The sequence below is a fragment of the Crinia signifera genome, chromosome 1 (assembly GCF_055691185.1).
Source record: "Crinia signifera chromosome 1, ASM5569118v1, whole genome shotgun sequence".
Lineage (NCBI taxonomy): Eukaryota > Metazoa > Chordata > Amphibia > Anura > Myobatrachidae > Crinia > Crinia signifera.
This window is the reverse complement of record NC_139217.1, coordinates 177534764-177561796: the sequence shown is the minus strand read 5'-3', so window position 1 is coordinate 177561796 and position 27033 is coordinate 177534764. Positions and strand designations below refer to the sequence as shown.

The 27033-nt window shown below is 42.5% G+C and overlaps 1 protein-coding gene across 1 annotated transcript in view; it reads right to left on the bottom strand.

Annotated features, from left to right (window-relative positions):
• Positions 1-27033, bottom strand: part of ELOVL6 (ELOVL fatty acid elongase 6) — an 82897-nt gene that overhangs the window by 7598 nt on the left and 48266 nt on the right. The window contains exon 2 of the mRNA XM_083178087.1: positions 4357-4488. Coding sequence (XP_083034213.1) covers positions 4357-4488 — 132 coding nt within the window. The remainder of the gene's footprint in view (positions 1-4356; positions 4489-27033) is intronic.

Here is a 27033-nt window from a genome sequence, read left to right as displayed (position 1 = left end):
AACATGTCAATAACCTTTCCACTTATTCTGTAATTCACGGCTGCTGTTTTATCCTATATAGGTTACGGTTACCAGTTGCAAAACTACTGCAGTGCCAACGGTTTTGCTGCATCTGTCTGCAGTATTTATTGCAGCCGTGCATTTTATGTAGCAGAAATTCTATTTCTAATCTCCTATCACTAACGTTACTCATTTTGTAATTTGCCTGATCAGCTGTCCCAGCATGAATAAATAGATGAGAGAAATAATTCCATATACAGCGGTAAGGTATGATGCTTTTTGGACGACTCCCTGCCACCAGGCAGATGTACTAATCCTTTGAGAGCAATAGGGAAGAGAAAGAGAGTATCAGCTGGAATGGAATGAAGGCACATAGTACTAGCTCTGGAGAGAATGGAGGGTGATCTAGCACTGCATTCTTTTTCTCGGCCAATAACGTCTTTACAGAGACAGCTGTGTGGGCCGGTGTGTTCTGATGGGGGATGGAACCATTTTCCCATGACTCTGACCTCTTTCTTCTTATTCTCTCCTGCAAAGTTATCCTTACAAAAAAATAAGGATCAAATATGGTTTGAGGTAACGTTTAAAAAAGGGGCAGACTAGATGGGCCAAGTGGTTCTTATCTGCCGTCAAATTCTATGTTTCTATGAATTAGAATACTTTTCTTTTTTCACATACTTAGGGGTCAATCATACTCTATTCGAACAGTATGATGTGTCATTTCCGCAGTGTTTTACATTGGCACCGGCACCTGCACGCGCACCCTAGGGGCAGCGGGCACTTCTGTGCAATTCTGGGACGCTGGAACTTGAACCTCCATTGCAGCTAATTGGATTGACTCCTAGGTTTTGGTGGGGCAAATGTAATATGTGCAGAGAGAGTAATGGTGTGTCCACACAGTGCGGTATACACTAATAAATTTTGACTATAGTCAAAATCGCATATCACATAGTGCAAATCACACCGTGCTATGCAGCACCCGATCCCAATGCGTGGCTCCTCTGCATCGGAATTGAATGTAGAAATAGACTGTGCAGCACAGTCTATTTCTACTATCTCAGAATGAGGGCTATGCTGCTCAATGCACCCTGCCGGCCACCGATATTAAATCGATATCAGCGGCCGCCACATCGGCCTGTGTGGACATACAATTAGATTTGGGTGCATTTTTTGTTTCTGTGCAGGGTAAATACTGGCTGCTTTATTTTTATGCTGCAATTTAGATTTCAGCTTGAACACACCACACTCAAATCTAATCTGCCCCACCTGCAGTGCACATAGTTTTGCCCATTTGAGAAATATTTTGCTTTTGCACTCAACTCTAAATAATTATTAGAATCTCCTGGAGGAGAGGATGCAACACACTCTAATCGCACTGCCTCTAGTGTGAGGTAGGCTTCATTTAAAATCTCTCTACTGGCAGTGACATTATCCCAGGCACCATGGGAGAGTGGGAGCAGTGGAGACTCAGACCACACACCAGTCCAGCAGTAGCTGAAGCAGCAGAAGTCACCTAACATGACAGCCAGGAAAGAAGGGAAGTGTGCATCTGTGCATAGCTGGCTATAGTGCTGCACCAGCATGCATATAAATCTGCAAGAACAGATGCCCACCTGCATTGTCCATAGTTACTGAAATACTGATTGGTGCTATATAGATTGCAGAGCTGGATGGGATAGTGCAGCTGTCACTACTGGGAGTGAGGTGTTGGGAGATGGATTCTGTGCAGTGTAAGGGCCATGGGTGCTGTGTGGTAATGGGAGATGGATGCTGTGATGAAAGCCTATGGTGCTGTGCTATACGATTATAATGAACCCTATATAGTAGAATATCTTCTGAACACTAAGTGGTCAATCCATATACCCACAAAAGGGTAAATGTTAGCAGCACCACCAGATTCTCATCCCTTGCAGACTCAAACAAAATCTGCGAGTCTGTCGTACCTTGCGCTTGTGATGTTTTGCTGGGTAAATTGCATCAACCCCTAAACTTGCTGGAAGGAAAATCTTGAATAGGGCACCAAATTGGTTCGGGCCAACTCTGTGTGATCCTATAAATTCTTATGGTTTATTCCGAGGTGCTGTAGGTTTTGGACTTTTTACAACCTCTTGTCACAGTCTGAGAAATAATCTAAGGATCTTATTTTTTCACAATATACCGAGTGCAACACAAACCCAAAGCATAACAGATCCATCCCATTTCCCATTGATAGGTGGCAAAGAGTGTTTTTTTCCAGTGCTCCGCCTTAATTCCTTGACTCTTGTGGTTGTGGCCAAAACATGACATTCCTGTTTCATCAGCCACATATTCCATGCAATCATATAGAATAGGCTTCCCAAAGGAATCCCTCTTTGCATTTAAGGAATTTTTGTGCAAGGAATATGAGGCCCAATTCAGATCTGTGCGCTAAACTGATGTCCTCGTAATTGCGAGATTATCAGCTGACTGCGAATGTATTTTAGTCACACAGCACAAGAGTCATTATCATAGTCACTCGCAGTGAGAAGTGATTGACAGGAAGGGACCATTTGATGGAGGTACCATGAATAGTGGCAGAATCACAGGTGCGTCAAAGATTCTGGTGTTTGTCCCTGCCTGTGCCTGCAATCCCCTATTGGATTAAAGACGCACTATATGTATTAGAGATGGCTCCTATATGTATTAAAGATGGCTCTTGCATATCAGTACATGCAGCCTTTGTGAGTGACCATAGGGTTACTCAGTGGGCTGATTATAGAATATTTATGTACAGTTGTAGATCTGAGAGAGTTTTCCAGCCTACCAAATATTTCTTATATTAGCTGTCATTTTAAATATTCAATCTGGAAGCAATTCGAGCTTATTTTTATTGCCGTTCACCTGTGCACAATTAAGTTGACTTTAAGATGCATACACCTTTTCTGATAAGTTCCACAGTAGTGCCTTTTCATACAGGCCCTTCCTCATGAAAGACAAAGATCATTTAAATCAAACAGAAAACATAATAGAACAGCACAACTGATCTGAGCATAATTCAGACCTGATCTCTAGGCTGCTAATCTTCGACATGATAAATCATGGGGTGGGCGGCGCCGCTCGTTACTCGCCGCTGCACACCCACTCTGCCTCTAGTTAAAAGAATGTCAGCCTGCCTGCCGCCAATAATTGGTGCCGCCATGAGGCCCGTGCCTCACGGGCCTAGGCACAAATCCGGCACTGTGCGTACAGCCAGCCTTCAAAAGCTTGCTTTTATCACAGGAAGACCTTGCGCATGCACACTACGAATCATGCGCAATCCTTCGATAGTCATCAAAGTGATAACTGTGTACCATCTTATAGCTTAATGGAACCAATAAGGTTAATTTTAGCACAGTCACTGTATTTGGCACAAGCTAAACACTGCACATCATCTTAAAAACAGTCTACAGTATATCCAGCATAATGGAGGCAGCAATGCTATGGTGTTTCTGTTTCAGAGACTGGTAAACATGTCTAAATAGATGGAACAAGGAAATCCAGCTGCAGTCTGGAAGATATCTATGACTCATGAAAAGAGTAAAATATCAGCAGGGTAGTACAAGAAAATAAAAAGCTCAAATAAAGGAAGACAAAAACAAAACAAATTAAAGAAAATTACAAAATAAAAATCAATTTTGTGGCCCAGATCTCAGTGCCATTTATACTGTTTGCTAATAGACTGCATCCAACCTGATTAAATTCAAATGATAATGAAAAGAAAGAGTGATTACATGGCTAAGTAAAAACCGGACCCGGACAAGACCCCGGGGTTCGGGTCCGGTTTTTACTTAGTCCCTGTAATCACTCATTCAAGGGAACGCCCATGAAACGCTAGGTGTTTCCATACGGTAATGGGGCAGCCCGCGGTGACCCACTCCTCTCTCCCGCAATGTTGGGTGCATGCACATGCGAAGAAATGCACATGCGCACTAAAGAAACATTGGTCCCCGTGCGAACGCAGACTAGCTGCATACGGACCAGAATAAGGGCCACTATTATCTTTTAGAAGATAAATAAATAAGATTCTGATTGGTTGCCCATAGCAACATCCCATGTGAAATAGAAGTCCCATCTTAGTAAATGTCCTCCATATACTCAAACTAAGCTATGTTATGCTGTGAGTGGGACCAGTTTCTCTAATTATGGGTGGGCACACCAACAGGTCAGACCATATTTAAAAGGCGTCATTTTTTACTAAATACACCACAAATAGTTTGCCCCCATGGACTCTTATATAGTATGACCTATACTGTAGGTCTCTATAGTATGCATATTATTAGCTGGACTTTGGACAATCAAAAAATGGTAATGACAACTACCATAAAACTGGACCAGTAAATATCTGAGAGAACCTCCTACCTGAAAACGGCAAGACTGAGAGACCACAAGACAAGGGGCTTCCTTAGTTCAAACTTTTCTCGCTGCTTCATTAGGTGTCGACCACCAAATATAAAGGCGGCATACAGTGCTGAAAATAGAAAAGATTTCTTCCTGGAAGAGAAAACAAATAGGTTGGGTTTTAGATACATAAGCTATAGGAAACAAACAAGCTACAATAACAGAGAAAACAATCTTACACATGTCATTCATACACAGTGGCGGCTCCTGCTATAGGGCTGCAGGACTGCAGCCCCTCCAGTTAAAATCACAACACCAGAGACACAGACAGGCAGCACCAGAGCTCCGCTGCTTCCCCCCTACCTCTGCAGCTCTGGTGCTGGCTGTCTGTGTCTCTGACACGCTGGTAACCTCCTCTTACCAGGCTCCCTGAAGCAGCAGGACAGACACAGCAACAACCCAACCCTGTGGGGAGGAGTTCAGCATGTAGTAGATTACTATTAGAAGCTGCTACTGCTCATCATACTGGAATCAGAGCAGAGAATCAGAGCTGGAAACTCCTCCCCCTCTTGGGCTGCCAGTTCATGGAGTGGTGACAGCAATAGCTTCCAACAGGAAGTCATTCTGTGCAAATTGCCAGAGCTACAGTGCTTCTATGGGCTGCTGTCTGTGCAGCCCAGAAGCAATTCTCTGCAGAGAGCACGCCCAGACTACAGTGATTCACTCAGTGTGATGTAGCTGAAGGAAGGTATGCATTGCACCAGAGAGGTGCATGGAAGTTTTTTTTAATATTTGTGTGTAGATCTTTATAAAGGGTATAATTTTGTGTACTTTTATTAATATTAAAGTTATTAAAAGTGTGTATTTTGCTCTGTACCTGTGTTTGTGTGCATATGAGTACATCATGTATTTATACTGTAGTACGTGCATACAAACACTAGTACAGTGCAAATCAAACTAATAACCTGCAAATAATTAATGACTGTTTGCAACGAGCAGTACCCAGGAAATTGCAGCCCCCTTAAGTCTAAAGGCAGGAGCTGCCACTGCTCATACATGTAACTACGAAGACAGTTTACTGAAGTTTATAAAAACTGCTTTTTGTGTAACTTAATTTACCAAATGTATTGTACTGTAAGCTTTATAAGCCTTTCCATTTCTATACCCAGTGAAACGAAACATACGGTCATTTCTGCAATTGTTGTTGTGAAGTTTAGAATGTAAAATGGCCAGTGTTCAGGTCAACCATGTGTGATCCATCAAAGCAAGGTCACACATGTGCAGTTACACGCAGAACTGGCTGCTGTAGCTCCCAACCAGTTATAATGGGTGGAGCAGAATATAATCAGCTTTCCTGGTGAAACATTTTAGTAAATTGCAGAGTTAACAACAATTTATCTCTTTATCAATTAATTTCATACTTGCAAAAAATAATAATTCTCAGGTATACTCCTTGACACAAACTGAAGCTATTCTAGGTAGATCGGTAGGACTACTGTAGTACCTGATTAGTCGATAGGCTGATCAAACTGCAGCCTGCTGTAAGCACTGCACCACTGTCAATGTGGACGAAGCAAATGGACTAAAAGTAAGCTTCATACAGGATAGAGCTGTAATGCTAGCAAAGAGTTTAGTAATACTTACAGTGATGTGGTGTCTTAATTGCTTTAAAGGACATTTTGGAGAGAACCCAAAACTGCCACAGATAGGGGTAGCATTACATTTTCATCAAACTTAAATAAAAGTTAATGTAATTAAAAGTAAAGAATATTTGAACAATTTGGGTATGAAATCTCAGCAGTCAGGAAGGATCCTGATGGTCAGAATTCTGACAGATCACTGTAATTCTGCTTTCACATTGCAAAATTTAGGGTCGCACGGTTCAGTCCCAGTGTGACCCTGCATTTCGGTCTGTTCAGATCCCTTCAACGAACCGGCAATATTGCTGATTTGCTGGCGTCATGCGGGGGTGGGGCAGAGAGTCATCGAGGGAAGGGAAGGAGGCAGCACTTATGCCGCCCATACACGTCCCGATGCGGGCGTGCGTTCTGTGCTTAACTAGCATCCATCACATCGCATTGCATGCCTTGTGCATGCCTTGTGCATGCAATGCGATGAAAAGCAAGTACAAAAAGTATGTGCAGCACATACTTTTTGTACTGTGCGATGAGATGCCGCGGGAGCGCGCACCTCAAAGCACACATCGCACAGCCCGCATCGGGATGTGTATGGCCACCTTTAGAGCTGGTGCTGCTCCAAGCACTGCCTCCTCCATTAGTGTGAACGGGAAATGGGTCGCTGGACCTGATAAACCCGTTCACACTGCGAAACAACACGGCAACGAACCGGTAAGAACACTTTTTTCCGGTTTGTAATGCCCTGTTTCTTCCGTTTTGCTGGTACCCGGTAACCACTTTCACATCACATAATTACAGGTCAAACTGGCATGAACCCGGTAATAAGGTGCCATGTTAAAGGGGTACAAGTGATCCTATACCTATCCTTAACCTCCCCCTGCCTAACCCTAACCTCCCGCTCCCCATGCCTGACCCTAACTGTACCCCACTGCAGCCTCACCATAACCTCTTCAGCCCCAACCTAACCCATCCCCTAGATCAGTAATCCCTTTCGGCATCCGTTGAGATTCTGACTGTGGAGATGCCACTGTTGGTATGCTTACTGCCGGGATCCTGACTGCGTCCCATTTAAACATAAACTAACAGCTAGTAAGCAAAATAATGAAATATGCTGGAATTTCTCCATTACTGTATATGTGTACTTATACACACACATCTTTACTTCAGCTGTAAATGGCAAATGTGTTCTTGTTATAAGCAGTTATCCTTCTAAATTAGACTATTGTATGAATACACTATTTCTATTTATGGTTACAAATGTATTTTCTATCTTCATAGGAATGAAATAGCACTCACATCTAGGTTTTTTGTTTTTAACCTTAAAAGACTTTTGAGAAACTACAGTAAATATTGCACAATTCACAGGATATACTGTAGGTGGAGAAACCGGCATGACTGGACCACCTAATCCTTTACTTTACACTTTAATAAGGTTTAAGAATGCACCATATGGGTTTCCATAATATTGGATATTTGTCTGAAAGACAACATTTCATTTTAAACCAATCCTAAACCTGATGCGATTCGAAGTCATTACTTTAATTCAGATATAAGCAAAATGTTGCATTTTTAGCCTATTCTGAATAGGGCTGTGAAATTTGTCCTGTTCCACCAGTGGAATTTGATCTCAAATATTCCTTCTTGAGGTGGCAATAACAGAAGCTGGCCATACACTAGGGCGACTTGTCCTCGAAAAGAAGTCACCCGTGAGCTGCCCAGAACCTTCCCGGGCAGCAAGATTGCATGCAATATATTGTATGTGGTCCTTTTGCATACAATATATTACATGCAAACCCATCCAAACCTTCCAGGCTTGGCTGCGATCCTGCAGATTGCTTTAGTGGCAGTTCCGACTAGCAGGTTCCGATGCAATTTGGCTGCTTTTTATGCGATTGATCACCGCAAACACAAAAAAGGGGATAAATTGCATGTACTGTATATCGCCTAGTCTTTGGGCACCAGTATCTCCACAATCATTGCTAGACATTAAAGAGGCTGTTTGCCGACAAATACAGTGTTACAGCCATCCGATGCAGTGCTCTGGTTGTATCAAGTTGATGTACTGTATATGCCTTTTCATAAACATACCGCTCAGTTCCATGTGTGTTTTACACACTTCATAATTAGATCTTTTATTTGATCAGGCATGGTAATTTTAAATGTAAAATAAACTATAGTCCACCTGTAAATACATATTATTGTTGAGTTTCCCAAAATTCTGCCATTACAGTCCAAGTTTTGGAAATCCATAGGTGACTAATTTGTGTCTCAGTCAGTTTGATTTAACAATCTGGACTCGAGCGCAGATATTTTTAAAGCTGGACTATAATGGTGGAGTGTATGAAACTGCATTATGGCAAGGATGGAGTAACATGATAGGCATGAGATAAGAAAACGAAAAGATAGGTAAGCAGCACTAAAAAGAGAGATCAAAATTTGGCAGGATTTCAAAACAAAAACTAATTTTGTATATACAGACGCTGGAAAGATAACATGGACAAGGAGGATTTTCAGAAGTGATATGTGCAGCTGGAAGCAAGTAAACATGACCTTCATGTTAAGATGTAAACTTTAAGCCTCTTTACTAAATATATGCAGTGTCAGTTTCTTGGCAGTCCACTGTATGCAGCCGATTAGGCACTTGGCAATAATACTGAGCTAAGTGAGATGCCAATAGCGCTGCTTGTCCAAATGATAACAGCTGTACTCTTGGTTCATTAATAAAAGTGCAACTGGAGATATGAAGTCAGACAGAATAGATTATACAAGGCTAAAACCTCACAGCAGGTCAGAAGTCAAAAGATAGACTAATAGGTGATAGCCAAGAAATATTCTACTTATTATTATAGCACTTTTATCCCGATAGGACTCACTTGCAATGAAAGGCACAATATACAACATAAACTTAACAGGAAAGAGAATTAGGCATTTGAGTTTTTTTACAGACTAAAAGAGACATTACTGAAATTAATATTTTTGAGGGAAAGTCGTGAGCCTATTTTTGAAGGATTCTAGAGTGGAGGCCTCTTGGACTGTGCAGGAAAGCAAGATCCACAGAGTCAGAGCCGCATTGCTAAAAGGATCAACGCCCTTGAGATTCTAGGTACTGCTAAAAGTCCTACAGATTGCAGTATGTGAGATGGACAGTATGGGATCAGAAGATTCTTCAGTTACCTTGGGCCCTGGTCATACAGTATGTAGGGTTTTGAAACTCAATAAGCTGAACGTGAAAATAATTTGCCACCTTACAGGTAGCCAGAGAAGGGTTTTATGTGGCTGGAATGGGGGCTAGTTTGTTAATAGCCTGGCAGCTGCATTTTTTACAATCTGCAGGTGATGTAGCTCATTTGCTGGGAGGCCCAACTAGATGTCATTGAAGAAATCTAAGTAAGATGATACAAATGCATAAATTATATTAGGCTGCTCTGTGGGAATTAATTGACTCTGGCTATGTTCCACAGATGAAAGAATAAGGGTTTAACTGGATGTTAAAGTGTACAACTACAATCCAGGACAACACCAAGATTTTGTACATTCAAAGTTTTTTCTATTCCGAACCTCCAAGTATTAAGTCCAGTTAATTGATTCTTGTGATGGTGAGCTCTTATTAAAAGAGCCTCTGTTTTATCAGGATTCAGCCACAGCCAACGAGTACTTATCAACTTCTGCAGCTTGTGATTGGGTTCTCAGTACCCAGAGCAACGTACAGGTACAGTTGTGTATCATCTGCATAGAAATAACCAATAGACACCTGTAGGTTGTCCGTGCATGAAAATTGTGCTTGTGCACACAGAAGGTTCCTATCCACCACACTCTAGGGGAAATATATCAAGCCTTGGATAGAGATAACGTTAAGAAGTTGCCTAATCCTCCAAAGAGTGTAAAGTGACAGAAGCTGCCCTGAGGAAATAGTCGTGAAACGCGCGTCGGCAACAGCGCTGTGTGTGTCTAGAAATGAAAAGTGAAATGATGTGTATATGACATGTTTTAGTTTAAACTTGTACAAATTGTGACTAATACCAGGAGATCCGAGTATTGTACATATTATCTGACGGCAGCACAAGGTCCCTACAACTCTCCATGAAATTATAGACAGCAGAGAAGCTTTTTGTGAAAAGGTTAGCGGCCATTAGACACGCTGCTGATCTGGCCGGCTAACACGCGGCCAGCTTCCGGCTAACGATTGCTATTAGAGCCGGCACACAAGCCGTGTAATTCGGCAAAATACACTATCACTAAATATGCTGCTCGACCAGCAATGGTGATTAACACAAATAACTGCCGAATCAGCGTGCATAGTATGTGACCACATCACAACCCACTTGCTGAATAAAAGCATATGTAACTAGCGGCTTTTCCTCTACACACTGCTGACTGTATATCTAATTACTGTATGAATTCTCAGTTTGGCAGCGATATGCGCAGCTTATAAGACTATTATCGAACAATGGGGCTGCAGTGAAATACTACTTAGCTGACCGATACTGATGTGATTAGCGGCAACAATTATTTTATAAGTCATCTGATTGATTATTATGTCACAGCATACATACAGTTTTTGAGAATACTGTTACTGGTTGGAATAATTACATCAGAAGCTATCTGCCGATTTAATTATTATATTGGGTTTATTCACTATTCAGTCAGTATATATGCAGTCTATGGAAACATTGTGTAACTAGTTGGCCGCGGCATAAACTATTCAGCTGACTGATATCATATGTAAATCAGCAGCAACATTCCATATGCTGCCTGCATGTCTAATTATTATATGTATATTTGAATTGAGGTACGTGAGTAATCCACCGCCCAAAATTGAAGGGACCAATCTATTTAAAGAAAGCAATCACACTGCACTAACAATTTATTGGAGAAATCCATAACATTGAGGTCTTAAGTTCAAACGCTGCCAGAGACAGCGGTGCCTATGATACTAATCGGCACATAAACTACATGACCCGGATAGTTAGTGCTGCCAAATAGATTACAATGACTACTGCCTCAGCCGACTTATGCGCTGCCTGATCAACAGCGATAACTTTATACATTATTTCTTTGACTGAGCAAAAGTGACTAACCACATTAGTTAACCCATAAGCCGCCTGTTTGTACAATACTGGAGTGTACATTACTTATTTACCCTAAGAAGGGAACCCACCGATAAGTGACAATAGATCTACAATATAACACTGATCACTGTCAGAGAGGATCCCCAATATCTAGGTTGTGACTAAAAATATCATGTGAACCTTATAGCTGCATGAGAGGAATGAACACATCATTGTGACTAATGAAGTGAAGTAATCACAATACAGAATATTTCAGAAATCCTATCTATGTAACAAGGTTTCCAATATAAAGTGAAAATACAAAGGTTTTGGACACAACTTTGTACTAAATATAGGACACATAGATATTCACATCATTAAATGGGACAATCACAAAATATATGAAATGACACACACAGCTGTTATTTTTGGGAATATTTAGCGCAAATAATCTTCCTTTTTAATGATTACTAAATAAAAGGTATATTTTAAATAAATGTATCTTCTTCTTTTCTTAGTGCGCCAACAAAGAGACAATCCTTTTTCTTTCCAGTTCTTTGTTATTTCCACTGTAACCTGTTATGATTGACAGAAGATCAGTGGTTTAGAAGCTTGAATATGTAAGTGGTAAAAGTTTTACCGGGTACTATTTATTTAGAATTGTGATAACGGCTCAGTTGGCTGTGTTGTAACACAGGCATTCTTAGAAAGCAGTGGATCAAAACCATTTTCCAGAAAGAGAACGGCGAACTGCCAAGAGACAAAACCACTGCCGGATAATCAATCTCTCCCATTTACAAGCTGATCTGACAGCAGAGTAAATTCAAGAACCACAGACCTGGAATTAGCAGAAACAAAGATAACCTCTGTGATCCCGGCAGCTACAAAGCTAGTTTCTTTCTGTTGCAGCCAGTCAATCTTCCCAAATAAGAAATTATCATATTTATTTATTTATTAACAGTTTCTTATATAGCGCATACAGATTCCGCAGCGCTTTACAGAGTATAGTTGAACATTCACATCAGTCCCTGCCCCAGTGGAGCTTACAATCTATATTCCCTACCACATGCACATGCACACACAGACATTATCGGGTTAATTTTTGTTGGAATCCAATTAACCTACCAGTATATTTTTGGATTGTGGGAGGAAACCGGAGTACCCGGAGTAAACCCACGCAAGTACGGGGAGAATATACAAACTCCGCACAGTTAGAGCCATGGTGGGAATCGAACCCATGACCTCAGCGCTGTGAGGCAGTAATGCTAACCATTACACATCATACACAACTAATGGACAATTTTGAGAGTTTGAATTTCTAGTACTCATAATAAATGTGACCAATGTGAGTTTAGTTGTAATGCTGCAAATCTATTAGTAAATATGGTGGGGGAATAAAATGTCCTTTTTCGATTATATCCCATGTGTTTTATTAACTATTGATACATAACTGGTCCCAGCTTATTAGCCACTAGGGACAGATGATTGAAATATGTGTACAACTTTATATGTGGTCAGGCAAGGTAAACATTTTGATGGATACTTTTCCCAGAGTCCCTAGCTCCAAGTTTTTCACTGGCTTACTCCTGTAACTGTCTCTTTTTGAATGTTTTATTAATAATACTGTCATTTATTTCTACCAATTATGCAACACTGTATGGCTCTGGTAGTAAAAGTGCAGTAAAATGCCAATGTTAACCACTATGCTTAAATGACACACTAGTTATAACAGAAATTGATTACAAAATGTAACCCCCTGGCCCAACTATATGAAACAAAGGGGCCCAATTAATAAGGATAGCATATACAATGCGATCTGGGTGAGATCTTAACACTCAGGATCGCATTGCTATATGCAATCCTATTGCAGACACAAGGACCGATGGCCCCCTGAAAGAAGCCTGTCCCTGCAATCTGCTGTGCCGGGTGTGTGTGCATGATTAGTCAGCGCTGACCCCCCGGCAATGTGGCTAGTAGCCCATAGGTTACAATAAGCTACCGCCATCCCAGAATGGGGGTTGCTGTAGGTGCATAGAAACCAATAGAAACCTATTTGGGATGCGACTGCAAACTGGCCAAAAGGGTTCACAGCAAGTATCGGAGGTTCCTGCTGTGATCCTTCCACCACACATTTCCGAAGTACATAACCCCCAAAAATGAGTGTTTTGGGCAAATTAGCCGCAAATATTAAATGATAATGGATACCAAAATGTGCACACTTTGTGCAAGTACTGATGGAGTTATGGAACACAGAGAAACATCAAAAGAAAGCATTATGGATAGTATACGTGGATGCATAGAAACCAGTGTGGAGCATCTTACAGACAATGTATAGGTCGACACCAGAATGTCGGCATGCACTAGGTCGACATTGGCAAAAGGTCAGCATGGAAAATGTTGACTCATGAAAAGGTTGACAGGATTTTTATTTTTAAATGTGTCAATATCTACACCAGAGCACATGGACCTCTAAATAGTGTACGGTGTACCCTCCAATAGTTTGCTTCGCTCACCATGCTCTGGTCAGGTGCCTCGCTCCATTACCGTTTTACCTTTCCGAATCAGAGTCCACGTGGATGGTAAAGCATGAGTGCCAAAAACGGAAAAATAATTGTGAAAAACTCATGTCGAGTATTGCCATGTTGACATTTTGTTTGCATTGACCTTTTGTCAATGACAACCTAGTGCATGTCGACCCTTTTGTCAATGTTGACCTAATGCATGTTGACTTTGTCTGTGAGCCATACAGTTACCCATATAAACCATTTGTCAACAGCAGGAAGTAAAATCAAGGGGTGACTACATCTTTATTGGGTGATGCAATCCTGTATGATATGTGGGATGATACAGTGGGCCTTATTCTGGTTGGTGCGGCCGGGCCGTACGCGTAAATCCAGGGATTTTTTATGATCTGCGCATGCGTACATTCGCTAATGCGCAGGCGCGAACACTCCACAACGCTTACGGCCGGGGTCTCTACGTGCGAAAAAACCTATACGCGAGTGTACGGGCAATGGGGGCGGCATAGGGGCGTGATGAGGGGAGCGGCCGAAATAATGAGGGAAAATGGGCGTAAATATGGGCGTACACGGGGGTGTGGACCAAAAATGAGCAGTGCTACTACCGCACGCTCGACTAAAGCACCGTTCATTTCGGACACAAAACAGGCGGCCGCCAACCGACATCTCAAACCACCCCTACAGATACCGCATGCCAGCGTGCGCCTGGGTTAGCTACTGTCAATGCCTAATTTTTCCCAGCATATAATTTCCATAATCATAATTATTACCATGCCCACTAAATTAAAATAGTCAGGGATAAATAATCTAAATGTCATGTTTGGACTCTACATGTGCAAAATTACACTAGCTATCAGATGACAGTTATTAGAATTCCATATCATATTGCACTCACATGTTATAACAAATTATAAGTTAGTCACAGGAAAAACCAGCATTAGAAATGAAGTCATTAGCATTCCCTTACACCAGTAAGTCAGCCAGGAAATACAGTATCAGGGGGCGTGTCTGTAGGCTAATGAAAGGAGGTGAATGAATGGTTCTCTGGAAAGCAGCTAAGCCAGTCATAGGATACTGTAAACAAAGGCAAGTGAAACCTGGTGAATGAATAGATTCTCCCCTCCCCCGAGAGTTCTCTTGAAAAGCAAGATAGGAACAAACAGTCACTTGCTGTTCGATCAAGACACAGAGAGCATGGGTCTGGCTTCACCGGGAGGCTCCTTCCATAACTTATGGATTTGGATGTGATGGGTAACTATGTATCATCAAACTGAATTGTGTACTAGGACCCCGGTTATGTAATATGGATTATGCTAGAGAGTTTAAGAGTAGTTAACTTCCATTTTTTTGTTGTCTTCAGATAAACACATGTGCATAGGCCCAGCGTATGTTTACCGATGGTTTGGACAAAGAAAGCTTCTGTCTGTAGTTGAAGGTGATCTGTGTGAATGATTTAGCTAGCCTGTAGTTCATGGATTGTATTGTGGTTCACAGTGGCTATGTAGTAGGCAGCAGTCGGTAGATTGTATAGATTGGTTTGTGTAAGGATAAGCTGTAGTGATTGTACTGGTTTGGGCATGGTGGAATGCTAAGACTATGTAAGCAGAATGTGTAGACATGTGCTGCAGGCTCCAGGCCTGCTGGGAGTCCACTGTGTGTCCATGTGTGGGTGTGGGGCTGAAAGCTTTTGGAGTGTGTTGTCCGGCTAGATTATCTAGATATTCGGATGTGACTTTGAGAAACATGTGCTGTGAGGGTAGTTCACTATTGTCTGGATTCTTGGTGTTTGAATGCATGTGTAAGGTTATGCAAGAACAGAGTGCGAGTGCTTAGTGTGGTGTCCAGTGAGAGTGTCTGGATAGACTATCTGATGGAGCCTACATATATATATAACAAATGTGGATAGCGTGATGCTAGGATGGTGTGTGTGTAATAGCTTGTGATGTGATTGTGATGTGATTGGTCCTTGGATTGTGTGGTGCTATTTATGTGTTCTGTGCGGAAGTGCATAGACAGATTAAATATATATTAATTGTGTGTGCAACAGGTTTAATGTGTTTGATGGATGTGCAGTTTGTTGTAAGGATTGTGAGTATCGTATGATGCAAGCTAGAGGTAATTTGGAATAAATGTTGTGGAAAGAAATTATGAACGTACAGTCAGTGTATGTGTGATTGCCAGGCGGAAGTTAATAGTCTTTTGCTAAGGTTTCCTTTGTGTGCCATGTGGCAGTACACAAAATGGCGGACACAAAGACATGGTATCATAAAATGGCTGCTTCATAGCCACGCCCCCTCCCGCGCTGTATTCGCATACACAGTATATAACACTGAGGTTAGCTTCATTTAAGGATGCTGGAGAATAATAATCGTTATTATGTATAAATACCTATATTGTAATATTTTGTAATCCATGATACAGTTTCATCAGTTTACATTCATAAAAAATATTCATTGGTTATAAATCTGGACATTCAATTATTGGTTGCGTGCGAAATGAATAAATTAGATAGACTTTGCATATATAAATAAATGTACTTCAATACTAATTTACGCGGATTACTACCAAACACATACACCTGAATGTAATAACCAATGCTGCAGTCTATTAAGTCCAAACCATGATTTCACTACCTGCAAGCCACACACAGCACTCAAACACATTGGAAGCTTATCTTTCTATACTTCTCTACATTTAAAGGTTTGTTTAATTTAAGGTAAGAATCTTTTTAAGACCTGCTTATATATGCTAAGGTAGGTATTTGTTAAACAGTTATACACATTCACTACGTGCTTTCATAGACTTTACACAGTAGCACACTCAATCGACCCAAGTCGACATGTGTCAACGTGTTCACTCTAATACAAACATAGGTTTTGTATTTATGATACAATAACATAAACCACATCTAACACCTACAAAGGATGTTTCAGCAATGTTTTAATCCCATGGCCACTATTTTGCACATTAATTAATTCAATCAATTAATTAATTTTCATAATTATAGTTGAAAGGGAAGATTTGCAGGTCCATATATGTGAAGGGTATGTCAGCGTACACGGACGTACGCTCACTATCACGAGCGGTGACATAAGCTGACTTTTCTATTGAAAACAATAGGGACCCGTCCGTGCAAGCTGGCGTACGCTCAGATAGCCGCAAGAAGTCGGTGGGAAGACGGCCGAGAGACGTCCGTAAACGGTGGTGTACGCTCAATTGTACGCCAGTTGTCGGAGTGTAAGGGCTGGCCCGTCCGTGTACGTTGGCGTACGCTCAATTGTACGCCACTCCCCTTTGCCGATATTTCTGGCCGTACGTATGCGGCTGAGTTGTGGGTGGACTTAACCCCAACGACCGCGTACGGATAGCGTACGTTGTTTTGGAACGTACGCACGTTTGGCCGCTCCGATCAGAATAAGCTCCAGTATGTCAACAGTTCTAATATCATATACTGTATGTCAACAGTCATAATATCAACAATGTTGACATTGTTCCTGGTGGTCCAGTGGTAAATTACCTGCTCCTGATGACTGCAGAGGATTCAGAAATGTTTCCCTGTCCCAGTGGTAATGTCACTTACATTATTTATTTATTTATTTATTAACAGTTTCTTATATAGCGCACACATATTCTGCAGCACTTTACAGAGAATATTTGAACATTCCCATCAGTCCCTGCCCCAGTGGAGCCTACAATCTATATTCCCTACCACATGTACACGCACACACAGACATTCATCAGTCCCTGCCCCAGTGGAGCCTACAATCTATATTCCCTACCACATGTACACGCACACACAGACATTCATCAGTCCCTGCCCCAGTGGAGCCTACAATCTATATTCCCTACCACATGTACACGCACACACAGACATTCATCAGTCCCTGCCCCAGTGGAGCTTACAATCTATATTCCCTACCACATGTACACGCACACACAGACATTCATCAGTCCCTGCCCAAGTGGAGCCTACAATCTATATTCCCTACCACATGTACACGCACACACAGACATTCATCAGTCCCTGCCCCAGTGGAGCCTACAATCTATATTCCCTACCACATGTACACGCACACACAGACATTCATCAGTCCCTGCCACAGTGGAGCTTAAAATCTATATTCCCTAACACATGTACACGCGATGATGCCCAAACCAGTTAACAGACACCACCAGTTCAACTGTTATTTGCTGGTCTATTCTTTTCATGTAAAGGGCCAATGTATTTTATTTTTGTTACCTGTGGAGACTAGAGTTTGTTTTTTCTATAAGGGACCAATAAGTTTTTTTTTATTTGACTGTGGGGGCCATTGTTTTTTGCCATGTGGGGATCTCATGGTGTGCCTTAACAATTTTAAAATCTTATTTAGTGTGCCGCAAGGTAAAAAGGTTGAAAATCACTGCTGTAGACTGACATATCATAAGAACAATACAGTATACATTTGCAGATCTAGAAATAACATACAACAATAAAATGACAAACTAGTTAGAATGAGTGCTTGGGCCAAGGACAGGGCAAATCATGATCCTGTGGGACAAGTTGTGTTAAGTCATAGGTAAGTAAAATTGAAACTTGATGGGCATGTCAACCTATTGTGGTCAACCTATTGACTGTGAAAGAGCAGCAGGAGGAGGGGAGTTGGCAGAAGACTGGATAAAGCCAGTATTACGCACTGCAGTGGTAGGGAGGAGCAGGGCCATCTATGGTGATTGGTGCTGATCGATCATGACTAGGAAAAGTCAAGTCTGCAATACAGGGTGGGAGAGTCCAGTTAATATATATATACTCTATATATACTCTTGCCTTAAAACGGCTAAACTTAGCAGGGTTGGGGTGACGGGCCCCAGAATTTCATGACTGGCAGCTGGATGCCTTTGTGCCTCAGAGGACGCAGCTGGCCAAACTAGCCGGACAGGCTAGGACCTGGATGCATCTGGATAAAAACTCTGCAGTGCAGATTGTGGAGATAGTCGCACTCAACCAGCCCTCTGGGATAACCCCGAAACTTTTAAGGAGTTGGCAGTGGTGATTGAGCAACACCTGACCCTTTGGAAATGAAATCAGAATCAGGATCAGCTTTATTGGCCAGGTATTCTTGCGTATATTAGGAATTTGTTTACGGTTTGCTGTGCAGCAGCCAGGTGGGTAATAAGTAAACAGCATACAGTATAAACAATAAACAATATAAACAGGTGGGGGAACATGTACAGTCATATAGAAAGTTATTCAGAGGGGACACCATGTTAGATTATGTGCAAAGGGTTATGGCACGACTAGACAGTGAGGTGTTCATGAGTTCATGTGTCAACCGGTGAATCGCTTGAGGGAAGAAAATTTTAAGGCTTCTGGAGGATCTGGTGGGAATAGCCCTGTAGCGTCTGCCCGATGGCAGTAGGTTAAACAAGCCATGGCCAGGATGTAGTTGGTCCTTGACTATCTTCATTGCCCGCTTTTTTGCTCTGGACAGGTACAGGTCCTAGACAGAGGGAAGGTCCGTCCCGATTATCTTCTCTGCAGTTCTGACTACCTTTTGGAATCCGCATTTGTCTCTCTTGCTGGCGGAGCCGTACCAGACCAGTATTGAGGAGCACAGTACAGACTCCACAATTGCGGAGTAGAAGAGAAGCAGAAGCTTCTGCGGGATGTTGAACTTCCTCAGTTGCCAAAGGAAGAATAGCCTCTGCTGCACTTTTCCAACAATAGTAACAGTGTTGGGCCCCCATTTAAGGTCCCTGGAGATTGCGGTTCCTAGGAACTTGAAGGAGTCCACTAGCGACACCACACTGTCAGCAATTGTTAGCGGAGGAACACCAACAGCCTACTTCCTAAAGTCCAATACCTACGGTTTTGGGTGGGTTGAGATCTAGATGGTTGCTGCTGCACCATCGGGCCAATCGGTCCACTTCTTGTCTGTAGGCCAATTCGTCCCCGTCCTTGATAAGGCCAATGACGGTAGTGTCATCGGTGAATTGATTATCTTTACTGATTGCACCTTTTGAGGTGCAGTCGTTGGTGTACTTGGGAGGTGAATTTCCCCGCTTTCATAACTTGTTTTCTATCAGTCATAAAGTCCACAATAATTAAGCCAGGTCAGAATTTGTGCCAATGCCAAAGCACAGAACCCAGATTCCAGTTATCAAGACATTAAGATAACATGCCACTATGCCCTGCAATGTATGAATGGACTGTTCTGACTCCTGCAGCTATTGATTATGACAGCTGCCATGCTGTAGCCCATTCACTGCATCAAGGACAGGCTGCCAGCTTTGAACTGCATGGGAGATCTTGGGATACTACTGAGATCTCGCACAGGCCCAGCAAGCCACCCAGATGTGAGACACAGAGCATTATCACTAGACTGATGCAATGTGGGGCTCTGGCAGAATTCGATGGAGAGTGGAGCTTTAACTTCTCCACTTTGTCATCCAAGATGCATCATCTCAGTAAAGATGCAAGACAGGAAGAGCTAAGGCCCCCATACATTAGGTAATTTACCTGCAATTTGGGCTCTTTTCCTGTAAGTGCAGTGACCAATCACAGGAAAAGAGCCCAAATTGCAGGTGAATGATAGCAGGTCCGATGTGATACTCGTTCCTGTGTGCATCCCACTGAGTCTGCGAGGCTTCTCCCTGAGAATATGGGTTTCATGCCCATCATACACTTATATACAAATAAAACAGCCTCAAGCTTGCAAGTCCTATAAGCTACTATAAAATATGATCACTGCCTTAAAACGTTCCATCATAGCTGCAACATGGGTCATCTAATCCAAAGTTTAAAATACCCTGAAATGACACCCTGTTCAGCCATGTTGTTATGTAAGATTATTCAAATCATTAGTAAAGTTTTGCACTGAAAAGTTATCATCAGCTGAACATGTTATTTATATAGCAGACCTGCCAACGTCTTACAGTGTGATCACGGTGAATTCATAAGTGGCACATAATAAAATTGTAAAAGTAATGCAGAATGTGGACTAAACCTTACATTGACAATTCATTACAACAGAATATTAGATGCATTTTTCAGCCTATGGATTTGCAGGAGACTCAAATGCCCATAAAATAATATATATGACGCCCACAGGAGCCATAGCTAAGTCCTCAGCAAAGTCATAAACATATACAGCAGAGATGCAGAAACATTGACTCCCTAAGGGAGTCTCTGGTCATGTTTCCCTGCGTACATAGGCCTAATTCAGACCTGTTCCCTAGGCTGCATATGTTTGCCGCCTAGAGAACAGGTAAATGCTGCCCGTCCCGAATGCTCCGCCCCTTGTGAAACCCTCGCTAGTATGTGAGGGGATGTGTATGGTAACAAACACCCCGCCTGCTGCCGCACGGCTGAAAAATCATTCAATGGTCGCTCACTATCGAATGATTTTTCTACCGTTCGCTAATAAAAGTCACTGACTTTTATTATGCCCACAGATTGCTGAAAAGGGGGCGGGCGGTGACGTCATGTGAGCAGGCATCATTACGCCTGCGGGTGCAGGGGAATATTTTTATCTAGGACACCTTCGTTCTGTTACGTGATAATTCTTGTACTCTGATGTGCCAAAGTTGTGCCACATAGAGGGCCAGATGTATCAAGCTTCAAAAGTGATGAAATGGAGAGTGATAAACCATCAGACAATCAGCTTCTAACTGTCATGTTGCATGCTGGGTTTGAAAAATGACAGGTAGGAGCTGATTGGTTTGTTGTTTATCACTTTCTGTTTTATCACTTTTTGAAGCATGATACATTTGGCCCAGAGGGAGAAAAGGCGGCTGAGAGGGGAAAAGGCAGGGGGGGAATATGTAATCGCTGGGGCGGCATAAATAGAACTCGGTAAACTGAAACACAGGGCCCTGGTTCCCACGTACACTCCCTACTGCCGATTTAGCTCTGCAAATGACTACCGCCTCTTCCAACTCCTACCATAAGGGTTTGTACAATGGTACTCCCAACCTCAGAATACCGAAAGAAACTTCACCCAGTATCCTAGCATTAAATGTACATTTAAGTCATCTTTTCATTGAAAGCAAATCAGCAGAGTAGACCGTATGGAAGCTTGTTTTGTTGCCTTTGTTGTAACCCATTATGTTAAACTGAAATTTCAATATTCATCTTATTACAGTGACAATTGGAAGTCTGGTAGGTTTATTTATCTCATTAAGAAATCCAGACCATGAATTTTGGTCATTACACCAGACATCGTGACATTTTATGATTAGCAATAATTCTTGCTTTTACATCTGCACCATAGTAACGTTATATTCTACGCAATATGGTATCAGTTTTTCCATTATGTTCTACATTTGAATAAGCAAACAAAAAACAAATAGCATACAAACATAACAAGTGTAGATACATGCCCCATTATTAGAAATTCATGATTTTATTGTCTGTCTTGCTAGTAAACACTAAAAGAATATCTCGCTTCCACGGTCATGCACAGCAAATTAGCCTTGTCAGTTTAAATGTCAAGATGCTGCAGAAGTAATAGGATTCCACAGTGTGTTATTAGCATATAGGGGGTTATTCTGGTTGAATCAATTTGAATTTGCAGCCTTGCGAGTCCACCAAACCCCGTCCGGCGAATGAACGCCCACCCGCCGCCCCCTAGAAGTGCGGATTCGCCCGCACAGGCTGCGAATGGATGTTTTGCATAAACATCCATTTGCATGCCTTGGATTACCATCCACATCTTTTGATGGTCGCCGACCATCGAATGATGTGGTGTGTGCACGCATATATGTGACTTTTAAGTCACTTACATATGCATGCACGCTGGCGCAGATATGGGCAGGCAGCTGACATCCGGTGATGTCAGCTGCCCGCCCCCCGCACCCGGGTCACTGCCTCAATACTATACTAACGCCCAGCGTTCTCATGGGAACGCCCATGGAACACTTGGCGTTCCCATACGGTAATGGGGCAGCCCCCCGCCCATCTCCGCCCCCCGCCATGGGTGCTTGCACCCGGAAAACCGAAAGTTTGCGTAAGTGCATGCACCCTATGTCTGCACATGCGCAGAAACGTGCCTGCGCAGATGCACACCATCGGTCCTACGTGGGAATGCACAGAGGACCGAATGGATAAGAATAACCCCCATAGTGTACTCCTAAGGCTGGTACTATCGTGCACTAGAGAAATTTACAAAGCTTTCAAATGATGACTGATCCACAACTGGGCACAGAAGTTACTCTAGTGGAATTAAGTAATACTTGCAGAATATCACCTACCATTTATGTTCCACCTAGAATTCTCACCATATGCCAACAAAATCATGGACACTATCACCATCCTGTTAAATATATAAACATAACGATGAACGGCGGATGGGATGCCGGTGGTCTGAATGCAGAGCCACTAAACTTACCACCCCACATCAGCCTAGCGTTAACCCACCATACATAGTTCCAATTGACATGCAACTGAGATTCCGGCATCGGCATGCCCATCAATGTCAGGGTTCAAGTTCCAGTTTCCTGCACAAAAGACTAAATTCTAGCATCGATATTTTGACTGCCGGATTCCTGGTACAAAAACTCATGTTGAGTTTAGGGGAATTTAAGTCTTAAGGGGCCTACTCAAGTAGGGATTAGTTGAGAATTCTGAGTGATGCTGGATCGCTCAGAACGCTCAACAAGATCGCTCAGAACGCTTAGCAAGATCGCTTTGCACACAGCGATGTGTCAATCTGTCAAGGCCAGTGTTCTCTGGTGAGAACACTGGTCCTGCCCAGAAATAAAACTAGATATATCCAGCATACTTGATATTATTCACCAGACGATAGTGCCACGTGAGGCCGTGCATTGCTAATGCTATGCTTCTACACATGGAGCAACGTAGGGGCATTTTCTAAGTGATCTAGTGAGATCGTTCCGAAAATGACAGGGAATCGCTACAAGTGTAGGCCCCATAAATGCAAGCGTAAGATCTGCCCTGACAAAGTGTTGCATTTTGCTTAGCTTACAGTGCTGACTGTACACAAAAATAAGATTTGGTACTTGTTTGATAGAACGGCGCCCATCGCGGGCATCGCATGCCATTATAATGGCATGCGATGCGATCGATGCGATGCCCGCGATTTTACATAGAAATGCATGGTAAAATGTAAATCGCGTCGGTCGCATCGCATGCGGCCAAAAAATCGCATGCGATGCGACCGACGCGATTACCGATTTTTCATAGGGAACTATGTTAAATGGCCCAATTGACCCGATTTTACATAGGGAACAATGTTAAATGGCGCAATTGACCCGATTTTATATAGGGAACAATGTTAAATGGCCCACAGACCCCAAATAGCCACCCTGAAGTGTGAAATGGCCCCCCCACCATCAACGTCAACGCGAAGCGTGGCGAGCGCAGCGAGCCCGCGAGGGGTGGCGGTACGCGTCCTCCGACCTTTTCATACCCCCACTATCCACGTCGGCGTGGAGTTGAGAATAGAAAGTGAGCCCGAAGTGTGGCGAGCGCAGCGAGCCCCGCTAGGGGACGCGGAATACGAGCCAGAAGCGTGGCGAGCGGACGAGGAATACATGTTAAGCAATCCGTGTCCCCTCGCAGGGCTCGCTGCGCTCGCCACGCTTCGGGAGCGTGTTCCGCGTCCGCTCGCCACGCTTCGGGCTCGGTGGCTCGCTGCGCTCGCCACTTTCTATTCTCAACTCCACACCGACGTGGATAGTGGGGGTATGAAAAGGTCGGAGGACGCGTACCGCCGCCCCTCGCCACGATTCGGGTTGACGTTGATGGTGGCATTAACATTTGGGGGGGCCATTTCACACTTCAGGGTGGCTATTTGGGGTCTGTGGGCCATTTAACATTGTTCCCTATGTAAAATCGGGTCAATTGGGCCATTTAACATTGTTCCCTATGTAAAATCGGTAATCGCGTCGGTCGCATCGCATGCGATTTTTTGGCCGCATGCCATGCGACCGACGAGATTTTTTTCCTTGCGATGCATAAGATCAAAATCGTGGGCGCCGTTCTAGGAAACAACTACCGAAGATTTAAGATTTCATCTTCATCCGACTTATCCATTGCTGCCAAAATTACCCTGATGTTGCTTTCAATAACCGCAACCTTTTAAAACCATTTTCTGGACTGACAACATATATTCAAGTCACAGAGATTGTGACAGCAGCTGAGAAAGGTGCGGTAAGAGACGTCCTTCCATCTGGATGCCCGGGATTCAACTACAGCGTGCGGCCGAGTCAGCTCCCAGCGCCGGCTCCCCCAACATCGAAGCCACGCTGGTTGTCAGCAGACTGGTCGCCATCCCCGGCACTACTGTGTCTGTTCCTGGTACCGGCTCCCCGTACATCGGAGCAACACCGGTAGTAGCAGACACTAAACAAGATCATCACTGCATCTATCTCCCTGCACAAGCCGGTAATATACTTAATAATTCTACCTGGAACATTGTCATTAGATAAAGCATTTGTTACAATACCCCTTAATTAAGGAAAGTATTTGGACATTTAGGTCTAGTGGGAGCTCCCTATATGAAATACTTTTAATAAATTCAACATTTAGGTCATTTTGAAGGCATAATATTAAATCATCAGGCTTTAAGTGGATAAAGTTGGATGCTAATAATTGATTATTTTAATTGTTGTTTAAATGAATGTACTTTTATATTGATATCATTTTATTGTGTATTTCTTGACTTTAAGCTAAACTGGGTTTAAAATATTAATAAATAAAAGATCAACACAGTGCGCTCTCAGTAGTAGTAGTAGTAGTAGTAGTAGTGTAGTAAATGCTAAAGTACAGAACACATTTCATACATATTACAATGAATCTGTCTGGACAGTGTTATAAATAAATTATAAGGTCTCATTAACCATGTAAAAAGAAATAAAAACAAATGTAAAGTACTCTAAGTAAATCAATACAAACATCCGTTGTAGTAGCCTTTAAAGGATCAAATGAGAATAGGCTTTGTTGCTATGAACTATTAACAATATCACTGTATCTGCAATCACAGAAGAGGTAACTCCATAAAAAGAGATCATAGAAGAGACATTACTGAAGTCATAATAAATAATATCAGTGGGAGCTTCTCAGATTTACGTGAATGTGTTTTTTCTGTACTGTATCCCCACCATAGGTGTGCGCACATTGAGTGTTAGGGGTGCACAGGCACCCCCAAATGCTGTGCCCACCCTTATGGACTACTCCCTGCCGCTAGCAATACCAGCAATTCCTTTTACCAAAGTCTTTTGCTTTTTAGACCTGCATTCCATTAAAATTAGTGCCCATCAATCAATTGTGTGTTTTGCACTGTTAATTGTACTAGACCGTTGTCATATCACTACATACCTGCGTAATCCATATTTTTTTTTTACTTTATATGCATGTACTGTTATAGAGTAATAAGAATATTAAAACTGAAATAGGCCGGAGATTATGTTCTGGCTGAGAGACATTTTATATTAGAGCGTACCAATAGATGATGGTAAACATGTATGATTGGGATGCGGGACCATTTGTCTACAACAAGAAGATAGAGAGCCATTAGGTCGACACCATTAGTTCGACAACTCAATAGGTCGACATGCTTTTAGGTCGTGCCCGAAGCATAGCGAGCGATGTGAGGGGCTGCGGTTCACTTCAAACTGTGTCCATGTCGACTGTGTCGACATTTGGGTCAAAAAAACAGTGAAAAAAACCATGTTGACCTTTTGACTGTCGACCTAGACAATGTCGACCTAATGACAGTGTCGACCTAATGACAGTGTCGACCTAATGGTATGTCGACCTAATGGTATGTCGACCTAAAAGCATGTCGACCTATTGAGTTGACGAACTAATGGTGTCGACCTAATGGCTGTCTATCTTCTTGTTGTAGACAAATAGTCCGGATACCGTATGATTGGCAGTGTTAGACACACTCAATGGGCAATGCTAGACACGCCCAATAGGTGGTGCTAGACACACCCCTTTGACGGTGCACCCCCTAATAAAATATGCTGTGCATGTCTGACTGCAGGAGTAACTAGGTAACACCTGCAGATTACCCTGAGGGGGAAACAACCTGGGTCCTTGTAGAATACTAGGCTGACACAGCCTGTCTGACTACTGAAAGCTGACTATTGATATTTTGTCAGCTTTTAAAGTAGGAAGATTTTTAAGTAGGGAGAAAAAAGTTACATAGATTAAAGATTGGACTTATTCTGGACAGAAACTGGACAGAAACTGCCAACCAACTTAACATCTTGATATCAAAGTGATTCAGAAAAACAGAAACTACAGCAACTCAGAAAACCAAGGGACTGCTTTGAGTGAGCTCACTTCATACTCACAACATCCTACTCCTGGCTATCTGACTCTATTTTTCATCCAGCTTATCACCATTTCTGCAACTGCTAAAACTTTGAGTATCACTGTTAATGCTTGTATTTGCACTGTCTGTTTTGAAAATGCCCAGCTGTACCTCTAATGACTTCACCACTTCTGCTCTTCCATTGATAGTAGGTGTCCCCCATCATTTTATTCTT